Source organism: Anopheles ziemanni, chromosome 3 (assembly GCF_943734765.1).
Source record: "Anopheles ziemanni chromosome 3, idAnoZiCoDA_A2_x.2, whole genome shotgun sequence".
NCBI lineage: Eukaryota > Metazoa > Arthropoda > Insecta > Diptera > Culicidae > Anopheles > Anopheles ziemanni.
Window position 1 is genome coordinate 5,379,666 of NC_080706.1, and position 27,001 is coordinate 5,406,666.

At 46.8% G+C, this 27,001-nt stretch overlaps 1 protein-coding gene across 1 annotated transcript; it reads right to left on the reverse strand.

The window, feature by feature from the left end:
- Nucleotides 1-2,249: 2,249 nt before the first annotated feature.
- Nucleotides 2,250-25,726, reverse strand: LOC131287573 (monocarboxylate transporter 14). Its single transcript, XM_058316635.1, has 10 exons — nucleotides 25,610-25,726; nucleotides 6,317-6,441; nucleotides 5,694-6,239; nucleotides 5,201-5,625; nucleotides 4,911-5,113; nucleotides 3,467-3,698; nucleotides 3,202-3,380; nucleotides 2,904-3,126; nucleotides 2,605-2,836; nucleotides 2,250-2,540 (listed from the first exon to the last, which is right to left on the reverse strand). The coding sequence occupies exons 1-10, from the start codon at nucleotides 25,724-25,726 to the stop codon at nucleotides 2,270-2,272; spliced, it is 2,553 nt and encodes an 850-aa protein (XP_058172618.1). The 3' UTR covers nucleotides 2,250-2,269.
- Between the last annotated feature and the right edge of the window lie 1,275 nt (nucleotides 25,727-27,001).

Below are 27,001 nucleotides of genomic sequence, written 5' to 3' on the forward strand. Positions count from 1 at the left end.
TTGTTTTGGAAAGTTACATTATAAAACGTATAGTTAAGTGACATGTGCGAGTGCGTATCGTCGATAATAGGAAGCATAGTGAAACGCAAAACGTGTGCTTCCGTCACATGATGCTCCTCTTAAAGATATGCCTACTATGACTATGACTATGAAATTAGATTTTAAAACACGTGTTTGTCCCGAACATTGAACCAAAAGTTTGTTGCTCAAACCTAAATCCCATCGCCAGGATCTATCTCGCTTTCTCTTTTTCTCTCTCCCTCTTTACACTAGCGGGAAACATAAGACTTTCATCATACATTCTTCCTCTTTCGCGATCATATATGGCAATATTGTTCCAATGCTTTTCTGTTCTTCGTGTGTATGTGTGTGTGTGTGTGTAAGTGCGAATGTTTATGTGCAAACCGTAGCTAGTAGTGAAGCAAAAGCTCGTTGTTCTATTTGTACATCCGCACAGTATGAGATGCTCTAGGAAAGAATATGCTGTTTGTTTGCTTTGTCTAGTAATGATCAGTCGGCAAAAAGGGTCCTTTCGCTTACTCTCTTATCCTGCCAAAGAATCAATAGTATTCTAGCATTGTAAAGGCTCTACCACGTGACTGAACGTGGGAGAGTGTGTATATGGTTAAGCGAGCAAGTAGCTTGTTGGCAATGCGCGCGACACGTTCCTTATCACTGAACTAATGGTGGTTCAAATCTGCACATCCTTTACTCTTTTTTTGTACCTTTCTTTAACGCACGAGTAAGTAAGCTAGAAAATAGCGGCTTTAGTGTTTTTTTCCTTTGTTCCGCGCCACTGTAGAACGCAGCACCACCAACCCAAGAGGACGGTTGTGTGGGGGCAGGTGGTGTTTGAACATTACCATACCTCACGGATTTGTAAACCCTATCGATTCGACATTCTTTCACCATCCATCCCACACTCCTATTTACAACTCATAAGAAGCTAATACTCAATTGTTTTCCTTTCTTTATTACACAGTTCACAACACGGCTACTAATTGGGATCCTCCTTTGACTTGCGTTCCTGTTGGGAGGGTCTTGCTTTGACTTATCTTCACTTATGTCGCATTATTGGCGAATGCCTTTTTGTTACTTTGTGGTTCATGGCGGCGTCTATATATGTTTTCTTTGCTATGGCTGGCTAAGCTTAAAGGAGTAGAGATTTGCTCACCTCTTCGGTACGTATCATCAGTTGAGAAATCAGCCAGTCAAGCGTTGCTTCCATGCGTTTGCGTACCGTTTCGTACTATGTTTCTCTTTCTTGGAAATTCTAAGTACCGAGCGCAGCGCGTACCTAACGACGATACTACCCGACTTGCCACTGGGCAGGAAGTGGTAAAACTTAACACACACCTACTGAGAGAACCCTTACTACATCCGGAAACGGGCGGAAACGGGCGGAAACGGGCGGAAACATTTCGCCCCATTGCCATCACCCGACTAAGTTCATCTCCAAGTCGTGTAACAGCCCTCGGTGCTGGTCACCGACCATACTAGTGCCCGCGATCGGAATAAAAAAAAGTAACAAATCAAAAATTAGAACAAAACAAAACATACATCTAGATAATAGTCACTTTGCCGCCGTTCTACGTGCGATTTGTTTCCTCTTGTTTCCTTGTTATGCTTTGCACGTGCAGTCCAATACAACATCCATTCGTATTTCTTAAACCTCCATTCGTATCTTACTATGACACTCAAGTTTGTGTTGTTTGTTCGATTCTATCCTTCCATCAATTACTCTTTATCGCTTTTACTAACTACTAAACCCTCCCCGGTTTCATTGGTTTCCACCTTATCGCCCTCGTCGTTCACACACACGCTCCTAGGGAATCTCTTTTGCGCTGATAAAACTCTCTTGTTTCAATTAAAAATAACATAATCAAAACAAAATAACCATTACGTGTATATAAAGTAAATCTAACACTAGCTACTTGAAAAACCTAGACCCGCACAGGCCCTGGGTTGACCCCCGTAGGTCCATGCCTTCAAACCCCCTTCGTCGGTAGGACATTTAACCGAAACCATTTTTTCCGCTCCGTAACATCACACATCTTATCCTTCTGCCTATCCTTTCGACCTTACCCAGCAGCATCCATTTACATCGCCTCGGCTGGTTTTGCGGGGATAAGGATGGCTGGAACTCCCGAAACGCCACTAATGGACAACGTGGACGTTAGTAAACACGCCGGTAAAAATCTATCCAACATCGCTTTTTCTCTCTCTCTCTCTTTGTTTATCCTTTTTTTCTGTCGTTCTCTCAATAGCGCTAGACCACCGACTCCATTTGGCTCACTTCCTTGTCCGCTTCCTTGGCGCTTCCGTTCGACTGCGGCTGTTTCCGATCGTCGTTGTTGATCGTGGTCGTTGAGGTGATATTCGAAGTAACTGGCTGCTCCGTGGACGGGCTCGGTGCGGTTTGTATAATCTTTGGTACCATGGTGATCGGCTGATCGTCGTCGGCCAGGTCCTCCGATGGTTCCTCGTCGATCGGCGTCAGCACCTCCACGTGCACTGGTGCTTCCGATTGTTTGCGGAATCTAAAAACAAAAGGATGGTGAATTGTTTACGTCTTACTCTATCGATTTACTTAATCTACAGTACCTCTTCATGGCCGGTGCGGCGAAGCTGGTGATGGCCGATAGCGCGAACAGACCGCCGGCGACAAAGAACGGTATCGAGTACGACTGTGTTGCGTCGTAGAGGGCACCCGCCAGTGGCGAACCGACGATCGTGGCGGCACCACGGAAGAGGATCAGCAAACCGAACGCATTGGTCAGCTTGTCCAGGCCCAGCAGGTCGACCAGGATAATTGACGTCAGTGAAATGTAACCGGCTGTGGGAAGGGTACGTTTGATATAATTTTTGTTCCGCTATGAGGCCATCTTATGATAACTACTTACCGATGGCAATTCCGAAAGCGATGGCCATAACCACATACGCCGCATAGCTGTGACAGAAAGGCGTCAGTGCGACCGCCACGGTGGAAATGACTAGACAAATGTTGTTCAGGAATAGGGCGTCCACTTGCGGAAAGTCGGCCACGTAACCACACACGATCCTTCCCACGGTGTTGGTGATGCCGATGATCGAAATAAGGAACGACGCTGAATTTTGTTCAATTCCCTACAATGCGGAATGCCGAATGGAAAGGTTGCATTTAAGTAAAACAACTTAGCCACACCGTAGACTATTTCTTACATCAAGCACGGCAGCATCGACCAGGTATACGAACGGGACGTACAGTCCGGCCATGCCGAAAATGTTCGATACACCAATCATCATGAAGACGGGATCACGCAGCAGACTAATGTCCATCATCGCACCGATCGCATTCTTGAACGACTCTGGCAGTACCAGGCACGGGCAGAGGTCATATTCTAGCGAGGCAGAGGAGTAGAAGAAAAAATACATCAATCACGCACGCTCGATACATTGATTCAATACTTCATCCCACCACACTTACGTTCTTCTCGTCCCTTTTCCACATCGTCCCGGACGTCGTTACGATGTTCCTTCTCGAACTTGGTTAGCGAAACGACCGAATTGCGGTAGTTTGTGAGCGATTTCTGCGACTGGAACTCCTTGAGGTTGGTGACGGATCCGGAGTAGAAGATATCCTTGCGCGAAAGTGGCCGAACCATAACTGGCTTGTCCGCCTTCAGGGAGGCCTTTGAGGTAAACATGCTGCCGTCGTCCTGTGTGTGTGTGTTCGAAAGTGTGGTAGGGTAAACACAACGGTTATTTTCTGCAATCTTAAATCACATCGAAGTCTAAAGATGAATGCAAATGAAGCGCAGGGCGAAATGAAACCGAAAGAAATGAAAACTGTGAAATAAAACCAATGGGAGTGTTCTACTAACGATTGCTACGGGCTAACAATGAAACTTAAATTTCGACTACATCATAAATTTGGTGATGGTTAATTAAAACTAGTTTTTTTCTACGGACGTAAACTTTGTCCCAACCAGCATGAATCGATGACAGTGGAAATGTTTCGATGGTCAGTTATAGAAACGCTTCTTGATCTACAAAACGTAAACCTATGATGTAATGCCAATTGCATCGATTAATGCTGCCCGGACTCAAATAATAAAGAGAAGAATTTTCTTCAGATCGTTATGATAAAGCATTGTTAATCAATCGCAGCGTAGCAAATGAGCGCCCTCTGATTGGCCATTTTGTGATTATGTGCGAAACCGGATGCTTGCGTATGCAATGCGAATGCAGATTACGGATGAACGTTCTACTCAAACCGGCAAAAAGGACTAGCTCCATAATAGCGCTGATTTGTTACTTGTCGGTAGCGTTGGTCGGTCCAATTCTACTAATCGAAGGATAGAGGTAGGTAACGAGGGAATTAGGATCGTCATATAGAATTTCCATTCCAGGATATTACCGGAAACCCAAAAGGGTAACTTCGAACCCCTTGGTTAAGTTGTTGATGCTATGGAAGCGTATAAAGTTTCACTCATGCTTTCTATTAAGATCCAATTAGTATCCAATTATTAAACGCATTCCATAAAACAATTTTAAGTCATGTTAGATAGTAGGGTTTAATCGGTAGTTGTTAGTTGATACTGAAAAGCTAAAGATCAGATTGTTGTAGATCAATAGTATTTTTAAAAAAAACTAGCAGAACTATCTGGTTATCCTGTAGGATCCATAAGTCGTGACCATCATTAAGATAGCACGAATGTAAGTGAAAAGGGTTGCAATTGTTGTTAGGGCTATTCACCATTCTACAGAATATACCGTACTATAACCAACCAACAAACTATTTTTAAAAAAGGAAAGAAATATTAGGGTTGACCACTCGTAAAATAATTGGACTAATAATCGACTTCAAAATAAAAAAAAACTATATAGGAAAGTTTTAGGGTAGAAGTAAACAAAATTGAGCTACTAACGAATTCCTCAGCGTTATTATTTTTGCTTCCGTTGACAGAGCCGCGTGAGAGTCTGAGGTGCATGGATTTACGTACGTCACCGTTGCTACCGACATCGCCCCGCGAGCTGGCCTTGATGGCCGCCAGCGAAGGCTTAAACCGTTCTCCGGTCGAGTGTTTTCGGACGCGATCGAACGTCGGCACGGAGCCGTTCTTGGGGATACCTATAGGAGAAAAAGGGAGAGAGAGAGAGAAAGAGAGAGGACTTCATAAGGATCAGGTTAGTTGAATGCGTGATTCAAAACCCATACCCGACTGATGGCTGGTAAAGGCAGGCTGTGAGGCATTGCGTGGCAGGTTGTCCGAACCGTAGTCGGCCGCGTCCGACTCGGAGTTGGTGTTGCGCTTCTTGTTCAGCGGTTTCTTCATCTCGATCTGGCTCGACTCGGACGACGAGCCGCTGCTGCCGTTCTGCTCCTGCGCCTTGAACTCGGAAATCGTCGGCAGGGTGGCGACCGGGTGCATTCCGCCCTGTTGCGCCGCCAGCTGGTCCAGCGCCAGGCTCGAGTGGACACCCGGGTCGGCGTTCAGCGGGGCTTTCAGTCTTTTCTCCATCGTACCGTCCGGCAGCTGGACCATGAAGTAGGACCCACCGATCGAGCCCCGCTCCATCTGTAGGCGCTTTTCCTCGTACATGCGCTGCATCAGGGGTTTCACCTTTTCCTCCTTCGGGTACCTGCGCAAGGGATAGTGAGATGTTGAAATCCAAGTCGTTTCGATTCCCCAGCGACAATGGCGACTTACGTTAGCGGACGCATCATGGCACCGAACACGGCACAGTTGAGGATCAGACCGGCCAGAATCAGGTTCGAGTTCTTCCAGTCAAAGTTCTCCAGCAGCATGTTGGCCAGCGGGGCGAACGCAAACGTGCCAAAGCCGGACCCGCACACGGCGATACCGGTGGCGAGCGAACGCTTCGTCTCGAAGTAGTACCCCACGGCGACGACGGCCGGCAGATAGATCAACCCGAACCCGATGCCACCCATCACACCGTACGTCAACATTAGCATCGTCACCGAGGTACTGAGCGTACTCAGGGCAAACGCTGCGCTGGAGATTATACTGCCGGCAATACAGACCGCCCGGCAGCCGTACTTGTTCGCCAGCGCCGACACGACCGGTCCGGCACTCAGGTACATACCGCTCAGCAAACTTCCGACCCACGCCACCGTGCCCTTGCCTTCGCCGAAGTACACCACGAACTCGTTCAGGAACACACCGAACGTGTAGGCGATACCGTCCACGATCATGTTGCACATGAAGGAGGCAAACACGATCACCCAGCCGTATCTGTAAATGACGGAACGAACGACACGGTAGTCAGTAGGCTGGTATCGGCAGTCAGGTTTTGTGCCCAGGATACTTACCCACCGTCCGGTGGCGGCGGCATGTCATGGTACTCGCATCCTCCCTCATCGTCATCGGGCGAAGGATCTTCCTGTTGGTCCGCAGTCAGCCTTGCCGCCTCCTCGCAGGCAATGTCGCTGTCCGTCTGTGGAACCAAGGTGCAGAAAACGATTCCACATTAGTCCAGATTGTATTTACTTAACCCAACTTTAAAACGCATCCCCCTAGAAACACATGTCATCCAAGTAGCCTATTACCCTAATGCATTACCGCTGCCCTTCGTTCCTACACGCCGTGTTGGGCGATCAAATTTCCCGAAAAATATTCAATGATGCTTTTTCGATTACGTCGATGTGATTAGCGCCCATTCTGTAGGTCTTATCAACAGTGACCGGGAGGATCCTAAGATACCGACCCGATTGGCTTTAATCCATCCATCATCATCCACCTGACACTTGACACTTGAGAGACACAAAACAATACCTCCCCTCCTCCACTAACGTCGGCGCAATCGTTGGAGTAGGCTATGACATAACCGACGTACGACTTTCTTCCGCTTCGCAAACAGAGTTTTGTATTCGCTGATACTAAATTTAGTTGAAACAAACAAGCATTAATGAATTTGTGTGGCACAGAAATGATTCGGTCGGTGACGAGTGAAGTGTCGTACATCCCGTGCTACCCGCCTCCCTAATGATATGGTTGACCAGCAGGATAGCATTTCGCTGTTTATTTTTTAAATGCCGATCATGGCGATTTGAGACGCTCGTGTCCGTGCATTTGTCCCGCCTTCCTATTCCCGGCTGAACCCACATCGGCACGTTCGTAACCGATGTTAATGAAGTTGCATCAAATGGAAACGACGAACATCGTTTTCCCGCTCCCAAGTCCCAAGTTTGTTCTCGAGGAGATCCGTTGCACAACACACACACATAGTCCGAGGAGCAATCGAATTGTTCCATGCTCATGAGTTAGCGGGCACTGTGAGTTGTCAAACGGCACGATTTCGCCACCACAGTTCAATTAAGCGAATTGTCGGTGATTCAGGGAAGATTCCAAACGGACGAGAATGTGCGGTGGGAAACAGCCTCCGATGGTTGAAATGACGAAATAGCATCAAGCCATTTCATTCTATGACAGACAAACCGAACTCTACTATACCATCTTGATGTGATACACGTTCTTGGGAATAAAAATGACCTTTTGGTAGCTCAGGAAAATCCTACCCAATTCAACATCGATACAAATCGTGCACGTACTCCAGAAACTTTCACCTTCCACAACGCTTTATGGACCACAAACTAAACGCAAACTATCATAGCAGCGTGAAATAATTGATAAATCCATTTTTTATTTCACTAAACTCCCGGCTTAGTTAATTATGGTAATGCCCTGCAAATGTTTTACTATGTGATGTAATTCTTGAAAAAATAATCGCTTTGCTGTGGTATTTTATTCTGTTAGTATTTGTTTTAACATGATTGAATGTTTCACAACATTTATTTTAAGCTTTTGTGTTCCCTCTCGAAAGCATGTGTTTTTCTCCATAACCTCGCTCCAAAATACCCATTGGAAAAGAAATCGATAACCGAGGAAAGTTATGTTCCAAACGCAAAACAAATCTCATCCACCTTTCTTTCCACCCGACCGTGTGGAAAATTTCGTCCCAGTACGTGGTTCTATTGGGGCGCTTCGAATGGCCTACTCGGCTGTCAATTTGTCACCTCAAAGGTAGTCGTGGACTGATCGAAACTGTTGCCGCATTGTCTGCTACCGTTGATGGCTATCCTGGGACACCGGTGGCACCGGCGGTTCCGGTGGACAGCCGATGGACACGACCGTTGGTGGTTCCGACCGTTGTTCCGATCTATCTGCGGTGGTATGCGGGTGGCACGCGACCAAACCCAGCTATCTACAAGGGTTTTTTTGTGCGCGACTGTCGAGTGGTATTTATAGACACACAAATCTCTCGAACGAAAAGTAAACCCTGAACCCGTCGGAGAGACGGAAGATGGGTACTCAACTCGAGGACCGGAAGGATCAGGGAGAACAGTAGTAAGTGGTTCCTCGCAGCTCCCGGGAGTCCCAATATCCAAGGGAATTTTGCCTTCTCACTTCCCCGGAGCAAAAACATCACACACTAATCTTCAACAGGTGGTTCAGAATAGACATGGTAGAGGAATTGGCAGTTAAAAAAAAATACAAAACGAAACGAAATACCACTAACGGTACAAGCGCGATTAGGCCGGATTACATTGTCCTCAATGACAGGTGAGTGCATAGTTCATTTGATTTTCGTTCTTGCGTTCTCCACCGGATGAAGTTCTCACCTCTCGTAAGCGCATCAAATCCTGGGTAGCGAGAGGAAGGTATATATATACTTTATGATGTCTGGCAAATGAGTTCAAGACAGTAAAACCTTCACTCGTTGCCAACAATTGCAAATCTCAAGTGATTGCTTTGGAATTGCATCAGATAAGGTGACATATCGTAAGCGAATGTTGAGAAAACCCAGCTCGAAGCTCATTCAATGTAATTCTGTTAATCGAGCGATGGTATGCGAAGCAAACATGAGCCTCATGATGTCAATGACCAAACGAATGAAGAAACAACTGCCTATGGTGTGACTAATAGGTTTAACACGCATTATGGACGCGCGGTCCATGTCTGGGGACTAGGGCTTGACAACAATTATGATGCACTAGTGATGCGATTTATCGTCTCGCTTTCTCGACCAAAACATCACTGATGGAGAAGGAGGAGACCACGTTCGCTGCCAACGACGTCGATTGGCCATCCAGTGCAGTGCAAATGTGCAGCTGCGTTGCTGAGGCAAGAGAAGAAAAAAAAAACTAAAACATGCAACTGCACCGTCTGCAACTTCCGCCCCATTCTGGCACAAGGCACAGACGGAGTGTCGTTAGAAACAAGGACAATGGAATGGGGTGTTCGATCGCAGCTGGAATGAGTCATCCGACAACATGCGTACAGTAGAAGTGTGCCGTCTGTGTTTGCACCACCAACACGTTTCCTGATACATATTGGCAGCATACAAACAAATTAATCAAAAAAGAATTGAGTGAATGAAACGTCACAATGAATGAAATTATGTGTTATTTTTTATAGTATACCAATTTCGCTATAACTGAGAGATAAACACTCCATTGAATACGAGAATAGCACAAACTAAAGAAATAGTTTGGATGTGAAATACTTTTTTAAACGTTTCTTATCTCTGTTACAAACCGCAACAAACAAAAGCAAGCGGTTTTTTTAGAGTACGAAACTTAAGAAAGAGACCTAAAATAGATTCTTTGTTGGTTCTTGTTTGAATCGAAAAGTGCTTTTTTACCCGAGAAACTGGTTGCTACGATCAGCGCTAGAGAAATTGGCACGTTTGCGTTAAACTTTTCATATCAGATATATTCATTGCACACGAATTTTCTTGTCTTGGGGACCGAGAAAAGACATTATAAATGTTTGCTGGGACAAATTTCCCTTGATTTTCCCATTTACGATCATTGGTCATGCGCCTTTTTTCACAACAGTTTCACAAGAAAAGAAAAAAGCGAGGGTAGTCAGCTACAGCTAAGATGAAAAATGTTTTAATTACACATCAGCCGGGGACATTGTTGGCGACGAGGCGACGTGAGAGGCATCACATCAATCAGATCGATGCCTCAACCTACCCCTTGTTCCGGTGGGGTGCATTCATTTTCCACCCAATCCATCCAAGTGAACACATCATCCGTCCAGTGGGATGTACCGGACGGAACAGGTTGGACGGATTAGTTTGCAATATGCTACATGCCGGGACCGCTCCAACGCACGTAATCAAAACGTCAGATCACATCAGATGTGCATTGTTGTGCGTGAAGTAGGGAAATAAAGGTAACAAATGAAGCATAGCAAAAAATCATGCTGACACTAAATAAATTGTCAACCGTTCGTGCCTCGTGCACCTTCGTTCAGCATGTGCCACTGGCCTCCAGCCAGCCGTTGGTAAATCACGTGTGGGCAGTTATCTTCCGGCGCGAAGGTCGGAAAAACTCCCACCCCTTGCCACTTCTCGACGAAGTGAAAGAGTAGCAGCAGCAGCATCGATCAAAAGCTCGATGTCCAGGAAGGCACTTCAACAGGTGAACCATCCTTGCTTGACAACGGAGAGGGGTAGAAGACAAAGTGGTCTCTTTTATCGGCGCGGGAAGGGCGATCGAGATTATCGTGGCACCCGCACTCGACGAGCCAGCCAACCCATCGAAGGGTTTCGATTGATGACTCGGACTATATGTCTGTGTGTATGCTGGTGTTGCGTGAAGTGGCCGCGGACACCCCGCGTGTGCCCGATAAGATTCGCACTCGAGATGAGCGTTCGAATAATGTGCGATCCATTTTCTATGCTGTCAGCAGCTCTTCACTAATATGCTCACTATTATTGCTTTTATCGCTCATCATTATCGCGATGACATTGGACCGTTTATACCGTAGGTATTCTATCAGTTATCTTTTCTGTCTTCTTCTATTTATTGTTTGCGCAACCGCATTCAAGATCCAACGTTCCGGGCCCTTCAGCTAACTTCAGCCGTCCATGAGCGGAGCGACATGTTTATGGCGCTATTGTTAGGAGCGCAGTAAGATCCCATGATCAAATCGAACATGAATGCAACAGTTTGAAGCTGGTCAGAGAAGTTTTCCCCCATTCTAAGACCAATTCGCTTCCAAGTGTGTTTAATTCGGTGCATCGTCAATGTCATATATACCAACTCCACAACGCTTATCAATCGATGAAGAGTTTTCCTAGACACGAAGCGTTAACCCGGTTGCGTAACATGCGAGTGGACCTTGGGGTGTTGAAAGCCGAATCCAACCACTCTTCCCCCAAATGGGTTCTTTGACTGCAGAAAACTTGGCCAACTTCCAGCAAAACATCTCAATCGCTTCCAATTAAATAAATGATCACTTTCGCCCGATCTTTTTCGAGCGATCGTGCGTGAAACTACCGCTGCTGCTGCCCCTGCCAGCATCGACGACGGTAGAAGGCCATCGGAGTACCCTTTTTCTCACCGTGTTTTTGCTCGCCTTGCTCGTCGACATGATTCACGACGAATTGATAAAACTTTAGAACTTGAGAACGATTTAAATTCACCGCGCTTTGGAGCACTTCTTGCACATAACGCCACACCTCAGGGGTTGAAGCCTAGATCACTACCGATCACCAACAAGCAGCTGCTGTCTGAACCGGTCCTTTGGCGGGAAGTAGCTGCCAACTGTCTTCGGTAGCAGTTGGGCACTAAATAAGAATCTTTCTCGTGCACTTGCACTTCGCAAACACTCCCTGCCCCTCTCTCTCTCTCTTTTGAAGGGCGAGACGGTCCGAAGGGTTGGACTTAAGCCACTGCTGCTGCGACTGCTGCTGCTAGCAACAACACACCGAGTGTGACACTGTACCACGATTGATTGGAGTCAAGTCGTGGACTATCCTCCTTCAACTCCGCGTGGTTCAGCGAGAGCACACGAGTCACTTCGCGAGCCAAATCAACCCGAGCGTTGTGTATGTGTGTGGAGCGAGATGATATCGGCACGCAACTGACACCGCCGGCGGAATGGCGGAATTTTCGTACTGGAAATTATTTAAAAGCCAATTAATCGGTCCACCGCCATTCGCCATATCGCTCCAACGTTTGCTGCGCCCTGCGACTACCCTCATCCCCTCTCTATCGCTCTATCTCGCGGACAGTGCAGCTGTGTGTGAGTGATTAGCGCGATGTACAAGTGGAGGGTCGACTAAGTGTAAACGCTGACGGGTGGGCGAAAGGCAGCATAACGAGGCGGGGCGACATCTCCCACGAAAGCCTCCCTCCTTCCCGGGGGTTCTAGCAACCAGATCCAGAGATATATGCAGCGGAGATGGATGGAAGTGGCACAAATTCTACCATTCTTCCGATTGGCCCATCGAGACAATCGATTGCGAAACCCACCATCGGAAGGATGGGATCGCTTCTACCAACACTTGAACTCGGCCACCACGCATCGGTTCAACGTGCGAAGGGTTTGTAACGGACTTCCGAGAGGGGCTGCGTATATTTCTCGGTGTTTGAACTTTGATGCCGCTGTTTATGGAAGCTCCGTTGCCGATAACTGATCGGATGGTGACCGACATCCCGAGCCCATCCACAATTTGACCAGAGAATGATTCCACAACACAATAGAAACGCGTCATCCCTTATCGGATAACTGGGCCGACATGCGTTTCCTCCGTGCGAGGTAGGGTAGAAGGCGGACGGAGGACGCAGTTTTGCTGATAGGCCATCAAAGTTTCCGCCAGCGTTGGATGGAGCTCTCAAAAGTCGAGAGCTTAGAAAATGGTCGGAACGATTTGTGGATTGAATCGAAATTGTTAAAAGTTCGTTCAGGTCTTATAAGAATAATACTTCACTAGACCACAGGGTATTAAGAGGATCGCGGTTAGGAAGAAAAAGAATGGCTCAAATACTCCACAAATTTGGTATTCAAACAAATCACTTCGATCGATCGCAGACTCTTCATCTCACCATTCAACTTTAGCCAGCTCCCCAATGTCCTCGAATGCATTCATCTTGCCACTCCATACCAGCGATACGAGTGCATCGGACAAGAACGTGTTCGCGTGACAAAGCGGTGAAGAAACAAATGGAGAAACAATAATGTTTAAAACACACTACACCCACGCACGTCGGCAACAGAGAGACGGCCTTTCCAAATGACAACCATATCCCGATGATATCGACGAGTCGAGTCAAGGTTAGTAAACGACGCTGCAGCCGCCGACGACGGGACGCTGGATATGGGGGACTCTGCATGGCGTAATGCAACGAACCACCGTGAACTCATACCCATTCCGCTGAAGCCAGCACCGGGCAACTTTCGTTCGCGCGTAAAAGTGAGCTTACGACCGACCGGAGGAGTGGGATGAAAAAGTGAACTAAAATCCAGGTCAATGTTAGCAACGTTGCCCTACGCCACCGGCACCGGTTGCGTCCCGTTTGTCCCCCGTTCCAGCAGAATATTCAACCGACAATGTTCAGACATGCAGACACCGGCAATTTTGTGGTAGGGAGTAGGGTTGGTAAACTGGAACTGGAACCTTTTCCCTGTTGTGCGATGAAAGGAGAAGTGATCTACTATACGACCACGCGCCTTAACGCCTTTAGCAGGAATTTAACCCCTTCAGAGGTTCGAGAACAAACAGTCCTTTCGCACTCGAGTACTAGCTGTTGAGAAGATTAATCCCACATCCTACTACTATTCACGAAGAAGACTTAAGGTAGAGTGTTTTGGTTCGCGCATTCGCCATCGATCGATGGTGGAATTTATTGTCCCTCTAGAGACCGTCCTCTAGAGATTCCTATAATTGTGGAATTTTATTCGATTTTTCACACATTCATCATCGAATTTCCATGCCTTGCGAGAAAAACAGTCAAGACAACGCCAGCGTATACATTGTGGACAACGCCATCGCATACATTGTGGACATCGCCAGAGCATACATTGTGAGTCAACATTCGATCATCGCGACGCGGCCCCCGGACCACAACATTATGCTGAGTTGCAGCTTCCCATAGCAACGCGGACCGCCCGCATTATGCTGAGATTGCAGATTCCCGCAGCGACGCGGACCACCTAGAATCAGAAGACCGTGAACCAACGATCCAGATCGCGAACCGATCATCAGTTGGTATCCAGCATCCGAACACGATAGTTGGGTATTAACCCGCACATATGTTGTAGGAAATAAAGTTTAAGTTTTTTTAAAACTCAAACACCCGCAGCAGTGCGTTAACTAAACGAAACGGAAAAGAAAATTAAAAGTAAAACACCTACCCGTCGGGCCTTTTTACTGGCCATGTTGAAGAACGCCTAGCTGCGGTTACTACAACTAAGGTGAGCCTTGTTCAGCCTAGACCGCCAAAACTTTTGGAGAGCTCACTATAATCAGCTCAGTAGGCCGTTTAACGTGTTTGGAAGCTCACAGTTTGTCGCTGAGTTATTGACGATCGTCACAGAAAAGTTATTGCACCACAGAACGTCACCATTGATCACTTTTGGGCACGAAATAACGCTCGAACTTCACCGACGCCAAAGAGCACACTAATCTGTAGAATTTCAGTAAGGTATTTAAATTTTGTTGATATTCAACTTTCACTGGCACATCGATCAAACAAAGGTTATGGAAGAATAGTCACTGGTTCCGTTGTAAGATCACTCCGAGCGGTGTTTGGATAATCCAGGCGGATTCTGGAAGCCTTTCCCGCTTAGGAATCGATTCATAATCCACTACTTCACGTCTAGATAAGAACACAGAAACGAAAAAACGCGCTGCGAAACCCCACAACGAAGAAATCGTCAGTAATGCAAACACAAAAAAAAACGGAAATCAAACATGCAACCACCTTGACACACACTGGGCGCACAAGGTAGTTGGCACAGCGTTTTCTTAAATGGATCGTGTGGCAAGAATGTGTACTGCATTCCATTAGCGTTTAACCGAACCAAAACACGTGTCCAAGTCTCACGCATGAATGGGCTACCGTATCACGCCAATCGAATGGCCAGCTGGTAAAGTAAGTTCAGTGTCGAGGCATTCAGATTCGTATTTGACGCACTGGGCATCACAAGGACACATGCGTTTTCGACGTGGCAACGAGATGGACTAAAGCAGAGAGAAAGCTTGCCAACTGCATATGACGCCAGCCAAAAGTCAGAACAACCCAAGTAGCAATACTAACTAGCAGATACTAACTGCAGAAGTTTACGTAGTAGTTCTCCTTCACCTCGAAACAGAGGCCACAGGTAACAGGGAGGGATTCCTTCTAAAGTTGCAACACCATCTCAAACCACACAATCATTTCATGATTCTTCACCAACGGTCAACGCCACCGTCGTCATAATGCCCAACAGATGGGTTGGTTGGTATGCGAGTTCCAGAGCCACTTTTTCGGACATGGAAGCTTACAGCTTTAATGACACAATTATTCGCCGTATCTTATCTCGCCGATGGCAATCCATCCAGTCCATGTCTTGCTGCTTCGAGGGTCAACATAGCGCGTTACTATGACTGATAAACGGATATCGCATCGTTTCGGGACTCGCGTTTGGAGAGCCATTCACGAGAAGCAACCAACTTCACTCTCCGTTAGCACCAGAAGTGGTTTGCGATGTTGTTGTTATTGCCCACACCGGGCTCAGATTAATCTGAGTGTTCGCCATTCAACTGTCCATTTGGTGAATGATTATTGAGGCTCTTCTACCGGTCGCGACGGGCGGTCACACAGAGCGTAGCCAGTGGCCTCGAACTCCAAACGTAGCCTTCCACCACGAAACTATCATGTGATCTTCGGTTTTTTGGATGACAGGTTCGACGTATTGATTCATCCATGTTCTGCATACGATTCGATTGGCCTGCGGCGAGGACTAAGAACTAACCAGTCGGCACAAACGATCTGGACAACGACTGAACTTTTAGAATTCGATGGTACGCGGAGCTCAATCCGTAACCGTAGTGACCTGCACCACGGTACCCACAACACTGTTTACTATTTTATGATCGCGATACCGCGAGGATCGCCTGTTTGTTGTGTTTTTGCGCGATCGGAGCGCGACACGCGGGAGGCTCATTCATGAACGCGACACACGCATACACACATATACACGCCACACTGTTCGAAGGTGCACACATACATGGGCCACCCTTGAAGGCCCCACCGGCCCCATGGGGCCCCGTTCTCCGGGGGTGGGGGTGTGCATATTCATTAGCCTCGGCACAACTCGCCCCTCTGAACGGTCGGTGACGGTTGGCTTTAGGACCGGTTTCGGGCCAGCAACCTTCACCGGGTGTTGTGGGACTACAAATGCCCCCCCGAAACACCCGGCACATGCTATCCGGTGCAGTTTGAAGGCGCCGTTTGGTGTTCGCTCATAGCTAAAGGTAGCCAGTATTCAACGCAGCAGATCCATATGGCGGGAACTTGAAGTTGTGTTTATGTCGCACGGTAAAAAGGGGGTTAGTGGGTACTGATCTTGATCGTACCACGGTGAACTTGGCAATAGCGGAGACGCAGCATACCCTTTACCATCGAACTCCAAAGGCGCGTCTCGTGTCTGGAGCCAAGCAACAGATGGTACATTATTCATGCTTCCTTAAGCGCCGCGGAGTCGCTAGTCAAGGACGGTTGTCAATGTTGGAAATCGAAACCGCCCGTGATAGTTTCGAACATTGATTTGAATATCCTAAAATAGTTAAACTCCGGCACGCTAGAACTAGATGCACTGGCACGAATGTCTTGCACTAATAATATCGGCCCCTAGCGTGGCAGTGTCAAGGGAACCGACAAGATCCACAAATCGTTCATGATTGAACCACTCAATCCCAACGAGCTGTGTTGAAAACCGGCATTCCTTTTTCGAAGCCAAACTAATTACCGCCCAGAGGCTGCCGAGCGTTCATCTAGCAAAATCCTACAGCCGGCGACACGGCACCTCCTGCTCACGTTGACCGGGTGGCGTATAATTTAGTAGGGTGTGGAGTGGAGTGTATCGGCATGATTTACGACCACGGCGACAGCCTAACCGCGTCGCTGCTGTTTGGAACTCCCCAACGGTTAATCACGTTGCGATTACATTGGCAAACAGAAAAAGAAAGCAAAAAAAAACCTCCAACCGTCATCAGGTGCACTGCCGCTACTAAGCGTTCAAAATCTTGATCATTGAGAAATGGTCACCGCGCTGGGACAACGTAGATTTGAACCACTGGGCTCTGAAATGCACGAAATTCCCCCCCGTGGAGAGTAAAGAAATGTCTGAAGCGGACTTTCAGGACGACGCCACCACGATGTGCGTTGTGATGGAATAGCGCGTGGCCCAACTGTGTCTATTGCTACAGCTAGTAGTAGTACTTTATCGCACAGCGAACCGTCAACGGCGTGTGAGCAGAGATTCGCAAACTTCCCGTCACTCTTGTACTGCATTTTTTTAATTTAAAAATTTAAATCCATCTGATCTTGTATCGTAGTTTTAAATACGTGTCCTAAGCTGTACTAATCTGAATAAGTTACGTCAATTATTGCACTCTATTCAGTTGCTTTTTACGAACGGTTGACGATCGATCTATGATACCGTCGATCGATCACAGTCAGTCTACTCGTAGGGAAGCCATACCATTTAAAAATAACAAAGTAGTTGCATCGCTTCAGAAAGTTGCGAACCGTTTATGAAGAAATTGTTATTATCATCTATTTTGTGCTTAGTAAGCAAAATAAAGTATTAGGTACGATCAACCGAATTGTAAAGAGCCTTCAAATTGTACTGATCCCAGCGATTGAGAACCGCTGAGTCAAAGTTACACTTATATCGCCATTGTCACGCGCCTAAGTGCGTCCTCAGCGGTGACACCACGGCCGTCCGTTCCGTCTACAAACAAGCTCCAGGCCTTTATCGCAATGTACTTCACGCGAGTGATGTGTAATTGTTTGACATACAGTGCACACCACGGCAAGGTACGGCAAAAATGTGACCACTTTCATCACCGACCGGGGGAACGCAGGGTTAGCGTCGTCACAAAAGGGCGTCCGGGAGGGGTCACGATCGATGTCGTATCGAATGCTTATCGAAATTAGGGGTTTTTAGTGAGCTTCTACTAAAGCTACCCGCGGTGTTTGCTCCATTGCGGTGTGGGGAAATGGGGCTAGAAAACACCACACACGAAACAAAGAGCTTGGGATGGGGCAGCAGATTGGGGTCATCTGGCCGATGACTAAACACGCCGGCGCAAATGCATAATGCGTGCAAGGTTAATTCGGTGAACGACGAGGTGCGTCGAATATTGAGCAGCAGCGTTATTGGTGACAAACAGCTCGAATCAACACGGCAGTAATAATAAGCCCATCGTAAGAAAGGAACCACACCGAAACACAAAAATCTAGTAGAGAAGCGAAACAAACAAAAAGTAAATTGCGCCAATTTTACAGCCCGCTAAATAACCGCGAGATAGCAAAATGATAAAGACGTAAAACCGGCCACCGGCACAGGGTGATTCCCGAATGCAGTAATTCGCGCAGCTACTAAGACACACGTAGTGTACAACAAGTAGTGTATTGCTCTACTAAGAGGAGGAGCACACTTGCGTACCGTCGCACCAACACACCCAGTGTAGCACCCCATCTGTATCGGTGTCGTACGCTGCATGCACAATAATTAGGCCACCGTCAAAGCGTGCGTCCTAGCGCTTGAAACGGTCATGTTTTGACGCTTTTTCGAACCCCGGTTAGTGTTGTTTTGTCCTCACCAACACCGCGCGACCAGAACAGCTGTTCTCAACACTTGGCTTGGGGCACCCGGCCGAGACGGTGTACGAGTTCGTGTGTATGCACAAGAGCATGGTGGCATATATTATTGGCTCAAGGCATATCAGTTGGTAAGCTTGTTTGTTTGCTTTGTTTGCCAGAGCTGTTGTTTCGAGTCGTCGGGGAGTTTTCAACCAGAGGCTATCTGTCAAATTCTGTTAGAAAGATGGGCGCGAGAAGAGGCGTAATCAGTTCGTTACCTTCACCAAAATTGCCGCATGTAACATTGTTATTGCCTAACGCACGATCATACTCATCATATTTGAATCGACTTCTAATTTTAGTAAAAGTGGTAAACCCCCGGGGACTGCAGGCTATCTTTCGTTTCTGGTGGTCATTGCCCGCGTTGAGAGCTATCATAACATGAACAATGCTGAGGTCAGGGAAAAATTCCCGGAATTACCAGCGCACAGCAGATCAGCATACCACAAAGAGTGAGCCTACCGATACGGATTTGGGCCACCAAACTACCACACAATGGCCACGAGATCACACCAGTCGCGGACCGCTGTCGATCGCAATGTTCTGACCGAGACCAATACCACTGCTGCCAATAGAGCGGCAACAACAACGCTCTTCGAGCTGTCGATCGCTGAAACAGAAGATAGGCAGCTCGCGGGCGGCCAGATCCGTGTTTTATTTTTCATGTGTTTGGATGCTGCTGCTGCGTCTGCCGCTCGCAAGAGAAAGATTCTTTTTTTATCCGCTTTTTATGCGCCGCGCACTCCCGGCAACAACGATTCGATATCACACGAAAGGGAAGTTAATGGTGGACGGATGGTGATTCACCACAAGTTCACAAACACACGAGACAGTTGTTAAACTCACCACCGGGTGTTTTTGAAAAGAAAGGGTTTTAATGGCGAGAAACGACACGGAACGACGGCGAGCGTACCAGCGGTTTCTTTATCCTCCGTCGCAAGAACGCCGAACCAGACAAGCGATGCACAAAGACGGAAAACAGATTATTCTATCCCTCGAGGGGTCGAGGAACAATAAACACGCGCCGACTGGAGTGCAGTTGCAAATGGGAAACCGACGGACGATCGATGCAACCGTCCCGGTCTGCGGGTCGTAAATGAGCTTACGGCGAGAACTGGCAACTGACTACCGGTTCGGTTAAATTGGAAACCGAAATGTTTACCAACGGACGGCCTGAGCAGTGTGCCGTAATTGCTAAAGGGGGCGGATAATGACACACCCGTGTTGCTCGTGGGACACCATATTCGCCAAGAGGATTAAAACACACGCCGCACTGTGGTACACGCGCGGTGCGCAACAGCGTGGCTAAAACACCTCCACGGTGACGAGACGGCGACTGACGGAAAACCGATCGATTTATTCTGAAACCCGGCCCCTCGTTCCACCCTTACTGACTGACTGGACTGGCCGCTACTGCGCAGCATATGGTCCACTGTTTGAGCAGAAGCAGGAAAATTCTTCCTCAAAAGTTAAAACCACATTCGTGAAGGATAAAGCATAGTGTCTTGAGTGTAATAACAAATAAGCGACTAGTGAGAGAGTGAGTTGACCGGAGATCCATCTAGAACTCGACGGTATATAGTCGGCACATCGCACGTCTGGCACACTGGGCCGCACAACACTCGGAAGGCGGGTCAGCTTCCACCAACCACCAACCATCAAAGGGCACACACGATCCGACACTGGTGCTCTCCCGAAACCAGCCTTCCGTACCAGCGCACTGCAGTTACGACTGTTTTGGCACACGACGATCACGGCGGACGGTGCTCGAAAAACTGATTTAGCGGAAAATTCACCATCCACTAGGCGGCCCCACGTACAGAAACGGCGATCGGGACGTGGGACAAAGAGAGGCGCGCTTGCGAGTGAGCGAGAAAAAGTGCGCAGAGAGTGAAGCGAAAATGTATGCGTGAATGGTGGAGTTATGCTTGATGTGTCTATGGACTATGGAACCAACGTGTGGACATAGGGAGGGAGGGTGGCTTTGGACACCACCATTCATGTCCAACTGCGTTCGTCCACTATATCTTGCCGCCAACCGTTTCTCTTAGTGGACGCGCCTCGGGACGTTGTCGTCGTCGTCGATGTGGGGAGCCGTAGTGTTGGAGGTTAGCTTTATGGTGGACCATTTTTCTTTTTTTTCTGCTTCCCGTTCCGCGCCATCATCACTCTGCACTCACAATCCGACGGTGCGGCTAGTAGTCTGGGTATAAATAACAAAACACAACACCCGCATCGCGCACGCAAGTAGTAGAGATTGCAAGCGATACCCTCTAGGGCACACCAACAGCACGATACTGCGGCGTTTGAAAAGTATTTGAAGAGCGTACTATAATTCGCTCACTGGTGGTAGTGTATGACCACGACGAAGACGATGGAGCTGTATACTAAAACAGCACACACGGCGTTCTGACCGTGTTGTTTATGTTGCCGTGTATGTGTTGTCTAATGCGTCACGATCATGACATCACGGATTTTAGCGAATGTACTATGAGTTACGAAAAAAATCACGAAATCACATTTCAAAAATTAGCCACAATAAATATGTTCCCGCTTAGTATAGAACAAGTAACACAAAATATAGTCTTGTATAAATTTGTTTTTCTTAAATTCTTAAGTTACTTAAGATTCCGGCGCTTTGACGTCCATGGTGATTTTGCTGCAGTTACTACAGTTGATCTAAATTTGAAAAAAAAAAATCAAATAGAACAGCATGCTTAGGTCCTGTGAGACGATCGATGGATTTATTTCTAGAGCCGTTACTAAAGCGTACTAACGCGTAACGCATTGGTCACACAGTAGGCTAACGCTACTAACATCTATTGAGTCCATGACCTAGTAGTTGGCATACGAGCTTCGAAACAGGATGTTTATAGCAACGTTGACTCGAATGTTGAAAGCAACATACCGCCATTAGCGATATAATTAGCTGAAAACATCCTTCTTCAAAGCTTCGCTGAATTTTAGTGCTTATCACCTTGCGTTGCCACATGTCATCGGCATCCAGTCGCGGCTGCTTTTGGCTGGTTCATTTAAGACAACAAGCACCTCGCAACTGCTAATCAGAGCGTCTAGATTAAGACGCGTGCCGAACAGCATCACTACCAACGGAAATAGAACGTTCCTGGATGGAAACTTGAAAGAATACAGCAGGAGTCGTGTCAAGTTGCTAACTGCCTAATCGTTCCAAACGAAGTACAAATTAGCACCAGTTTCTCGTGCCTTAAGAATCGGAAAGATTTCTAGGATTGAGTATCTCAGGTAGGTTAGGCAGCTAAGGTAAAGTTAGCTTTTGACTATACTTTTCCTCTCCATCGTACGACTCTTCTATTCGAACTCACTGAGTCCAGAATTCATTCTTCATACCCACCAAGTGTAATTGTTTTAAAAACAACTATCCAAAGTGAATATATTTTACTGTAGACCCAACTACGTAACATTGGTCTGATGATAAAATCGTCATCGGTATCTAACGACATCAATCAACATTACTGGCTCGGTAAAATTCGACAATTAACACATTCCGCAATGCAAACAGCCATTAAACGCCACCTCGGCCCATCGGATCGACTACGTCACCGTCCAAAAGATGTGAGAGGTTGTTGTTTTGCCGATGATAGTACTGTCGGTTGGAAAATAGCTCAAGTATTTATCACTCTGCTAGTAATTTATGATGGTTGCCGTATTTTATACGGTGGGAAATACTAATAAATTATACTACCAAAATAAGGAGTGAACTACCAAAAAGACCATTAAGATTACCCAGGTCAATAATTGTTAGAACCTCCCTAAACGGTGAGTGGTCGCAATGCACTTAGACAACTTTATGGACATGAATTGCATTACCAAATAGAAACACGAATTGCAAGGCTTGGCAACTATGCTGCTACGAATATAGCCCATGGTGCCCAACGACAGTTTGATCCAGACCTAAAGGATCCTCAACCACTTCCCAATGGTACCAGGCAGTTAGCACTATCAGCGATTTTTTACTAGTGTAACTATGGCGCTCACCTCCTATTAATTTGTTCGCCAAACATCAATACCACACGTCACGATGGTGGAATTCGCACAGACTCTACATACACACGCGCTCGGCATTCACCACGGCACAATGGCTAATTGTTGATTTAGACGACGTATGTGTTAAACGGTTGCGATCGCTGAACCAGCCTCTAATCAAACGGTCCTCTCCTTTTTGATTCGCCAAGAAACGAGTTTTACGGTCCAGCCGTATCAACAGCATATGGAAAGCTCCGCGTTCCAATTGGCAAGGCAAACAGGACTCTCAACCGTCACTGCTCGATAAGTGTCCAATAAACCGGCTCTGTTCTCCACCCTTAAACACTCTGGCCACTTTCGCCAACTTCTTCCACTGGAAGACGAGGATCTTTAGGCGAAAGCAACAATCGATTTTACCTCTTGCACAAAGATCCGTCACCCTCATGGAGAACCCCTGCAGAGTCGACCGTAGACCATGTGCGATATTACCTTCGTTCCACAACCTATCTACGAGATAAGAAAACAAGCATCTAATTAAATATAAAAATATAACAAGTTAACACCTTCCCCACGCAGCGGGGTACCTCCTCATCCAGTATCGCCCCCCTTATTTGTGAGGCCTAATTTCGTAGACATCGTTTGAAAAAAAGTTTATTAACACCGAACATCCGCCTGCGACCTCAAAATGTGTTTTGTGAACACCAGAAAGGAAAAAAGAGGTTGATACATCATCAATTCGCTGTTGGTGTAGTTGATCGAGCCCCGAATTTCACGCTAAGTGACTGCTGTTCTTTGCTCCCCTAGTTGATAACCTCCGCGATGGGCTTGCGCTTAACGTGATGCTGGCTGCGGGGCGGAATTTCGATGAAAATATTTGTACACCGGATTATGAAGTTCACCCAATCGTTCCAATCGTTCGACGTCATTGGAGATTGATAATTATTTGTGCGCTTGATGCTGAAGGCCGGTTCTTTGTACGTATACGGATTGGAATTGTAAGAGCAGCACTTTGTTTGTCTACTTGTTTGCACACCAAGCCCACTGAGGGATATGAGGCTGTTTATAAAGCACTCCAAGTACAGCTTTATTGTTATATTTAAAAATAGGGAGTAATTATAACATAAACTATTTGAACCTATCGTATTTTTCTAATATTTTTATTCTAAAATAACGAAATATCAATTTCGTTGAATATCAAATATTGTTTCGTTTATAGTTGAAAGGATCGACGCAAAATCATAAATGTGACCAACGATATCACGACAAGCACGAGGGAGATCCCCGCTGAGATACGAACAAGGACGAAAAGTATTTATTTAATAATTCAACCCCCATCGTAAACTGCTATTACGACGGCGATGACGACGCCCAGAAACGCAACGTACCATATCGTTTCGTACCATTCGTCCACCATCTTCTGATGTGCTGTGACACTCGGATGCTTATACCATTATGCGAAAAATTCCCAGTTATTCATTCTGGGTAAAGGAAAGTTGGCTGAGTGATATTGTGTTCGACATTGGCTTGTACTGGATGTGGAGCAGTGCGTTTTGATCAATACCAATCAATATCGAACATTTCAACATATTTGTCCAAAACAGCACTACCAGTTTTTCAATGCTCCATGCCCATAGCTATCAGAGAAGAGTTTATTTTGGACCATTGTTTAAGCGTATTGGGAAATCAAAAATATCAGTTTCGTCTTCAGTTTAACATTGATCGAGTTGTGGAAAAGTTTAGTAATGAATATTACAATCAGACCTTTCATGGATGGATTAAACATTTATTGTTCCTTACGATAAATGTGATAAGTTTTATGAAAAAAAGGTTTACCATGCGTTTATCATATCTTAATCACATTTTTGAAGATTAGTATGGGTTAAAACTAATGCCAGTATTGAAAATGATACAGAATATTAGTTACATTCATATTTATTTGCATTAGCATCACTTTAAAAGGATTAAATTATTGTTGATAGTTTCATCCAATTTAAATAACTGGAAAAATACGCCCATGTTTCATTGAAGTGAAAATCATGTACAAATCAAGTACCTTGAACGATATTTCACTGCTCTGTATTGTTGTGTTAGACACCAATGATTATAGGTAACGGTTGCAAGCTAGTTAAATCAACTAGTTTGCCTTCGTTTTGCTTTAAATATTTCCTATATAGTTATGGCAGAATTAAGTGAGAAGTGAATGAATTTATAACACTATCAAACAAAGGATACATTTTAACTAACCAGACACATTTTAATCCATGCATATATAAAACACTAGTTATGCTAATATGGGAATCATTTAATCGACGGACTGTTGCACGTGCAGCAGAAAACGTATTCTTCTCGCTAGGTTTGTTTTCATCAAGTGGAACTGAGAAAAAGCAATAGCTATTCACGAATAGAAGAAAACATAAAATCGCGATAAGAACTACATTTGTATGTATACATCGTATGGTAAGCACAGAGCAAGGGGGGTAAGGGAGGCAAAGAGTGAGTGGAAAACCAAGTCACGACGAACGCGTGTCGTCTCTAACGGCGGTTATGGGAAAAGCGTTTAGTGGAGCATTGTTTAACGCGTCCGGTTACGACGCGAACTCGTGAACTACTGATGAGTTAGCACCCGCCCCTTCCCACCACCCGCTCGCCCAGCCATGCTGACCCAAGCCAGGACACTCGCCGCTGGTGTCGGATGGAAATTTGCTGCGTTCGTCCATTTCCCCCATTTTACTACGCCGTCCGTTCGCCGGCACAGATGGCATTCCGTGGTGTATGCGCAAATAGGCAACACAAAAAAAAGGCACACGCAACACGCGCGCCACGGCCACCGAAACGAGTGAAAAAGGGGAAAAATGGAAGGACCAGCGGGAAACTGCTTCGAACGCGAAAACGGAAGAAAACAAAACGAAATGTACGTCTTAACTTATGAATGAATTGGTCTGGGCTGCTTACCACCAGAAAGCGATCCGAGCGCATCGGGATGATGCCTCCGTCCTCGTCGTCGTCCTCCTCCGCGCCCTCCGCCTGTCCCTCCTGCTCCGCATCTTCCTGGCTCGCGGCTTGACCCATTTTTCGCCCTGCTCACGCACCCGAGTTGGCGCCTCCAAGTGGCGGGAGCGAGACTTCAAAATCGAATCCCGTTCGATCTTGGGATGAAGGATATGCGAGGTGGAATGCGCGTCGTCCCCGGTGCGTGCGTTGTAGTTGGCTGCTCCCCGCTGCTACAGCACGACTTTCCTTTTTATCCCCGTACGCTTCCGGCGAAGGACATATCGGTGCCTTCGGTGGTCACTGTTTCACTTCCCACGGCGTGGTTGCGTAAATTATTCCGAACGACACGGTGCACACGGAAAGAAATTCACTTCTCTTGTGATGATGCTGGTGTTTGCTTTCTTGTTTCACTGCGGTACAAAACTCGCAAGCTACTGCGATGCTTCGCTCCCCAGTTGCAACTGCCCAGCCCAGCAAGGGAAGGATAATAACTGCCGACTAAGCCAGCGGCAAATAATGGCTGCGGGAAGAAATTGGACACCGATAATGAAAACACAATTACACACCAGAGAAAGGGTTCGGGACGCGGCGGCAGCTGCTGCTGGTGGGCTTTTTAGTTTCACTCTTCAGATTGGCCCACAGGCACACGGGCACACAGTTGCGCACAGTTGTTCCCGGGCGGTTATGATGAACGCGCTATTCCGAGGGGAGTGAAGCATCCTGGACGATAGGGGGTAGCAAACGGGGGCTGCCACCCACTACCAACACCATCGACCTGCGCGGGCAATCTAACGTTTCACAGCCGCGGCTCCCTGTTAACACACTCACACACCCGCAGAACGGGGACACACTAAATGGCTGACGGTGAATTAGCTGGCAAGGATTCCCGTTTTGATACCACCTGTACTAGCGAAATACAATTTTCCACCGTCTGGGGTGGCTACTGCTGCTTTCCCGCCTGGTTGGTGTTGGTAGGTGGTGGCTGAACGCGAACCAAGATGCACTGCGGATTGTATACCTTTCAGGGGCGTAAATAGCGTTACAGACAGCGTTACCTCAGCAGGCAGGCGAATCGATCGGAAGACCGCCGTACTCTTGCAACGAGACTGCATGCGAAGCCGTTTTAACCTGAAATCTGATAACCTGCAATCCGAGGAACGCAAAACAGACTGGACCTATGCACCTCACCCCACCCCGTAACACATCACAACACCTCTCGGTGGAAACGCGCGTTACCAAACGAACGACGTGAAACAAACATTCGAGGGCAAGAAACAGTGCAACCGACCGACCCAGAACCATCAATCGATTATCCTTCACTAACTGATATTTTTTATGCTGCTGTTTTGTGTT

Bases quoted from the DNA above. Each gene is read 5' to 3' on its own strand.
- LOC131287573 (XM_058316635.1), bottom strand. From the start codon at position 25,726: ATGGGTCAAGCCGCGAGCCAGGAAGATGCGGAGCAGGAGGGACAGGCG. The intron at 5,626-5,693 runs GTAAGTCGCCAT...TCCCTTGCGCAG, and splicing joins GCCATGATGCGTCCGCTAAC to GTACCCGAAGGAGGAAAAGG. The intron at 2,837-2,903 runs GTAAGTAGTTAT...CCCTTCCCACAG, and splicing joins CGCTTTCGGAATTGCCATCG to CCGGTTACATTTCACTGACG.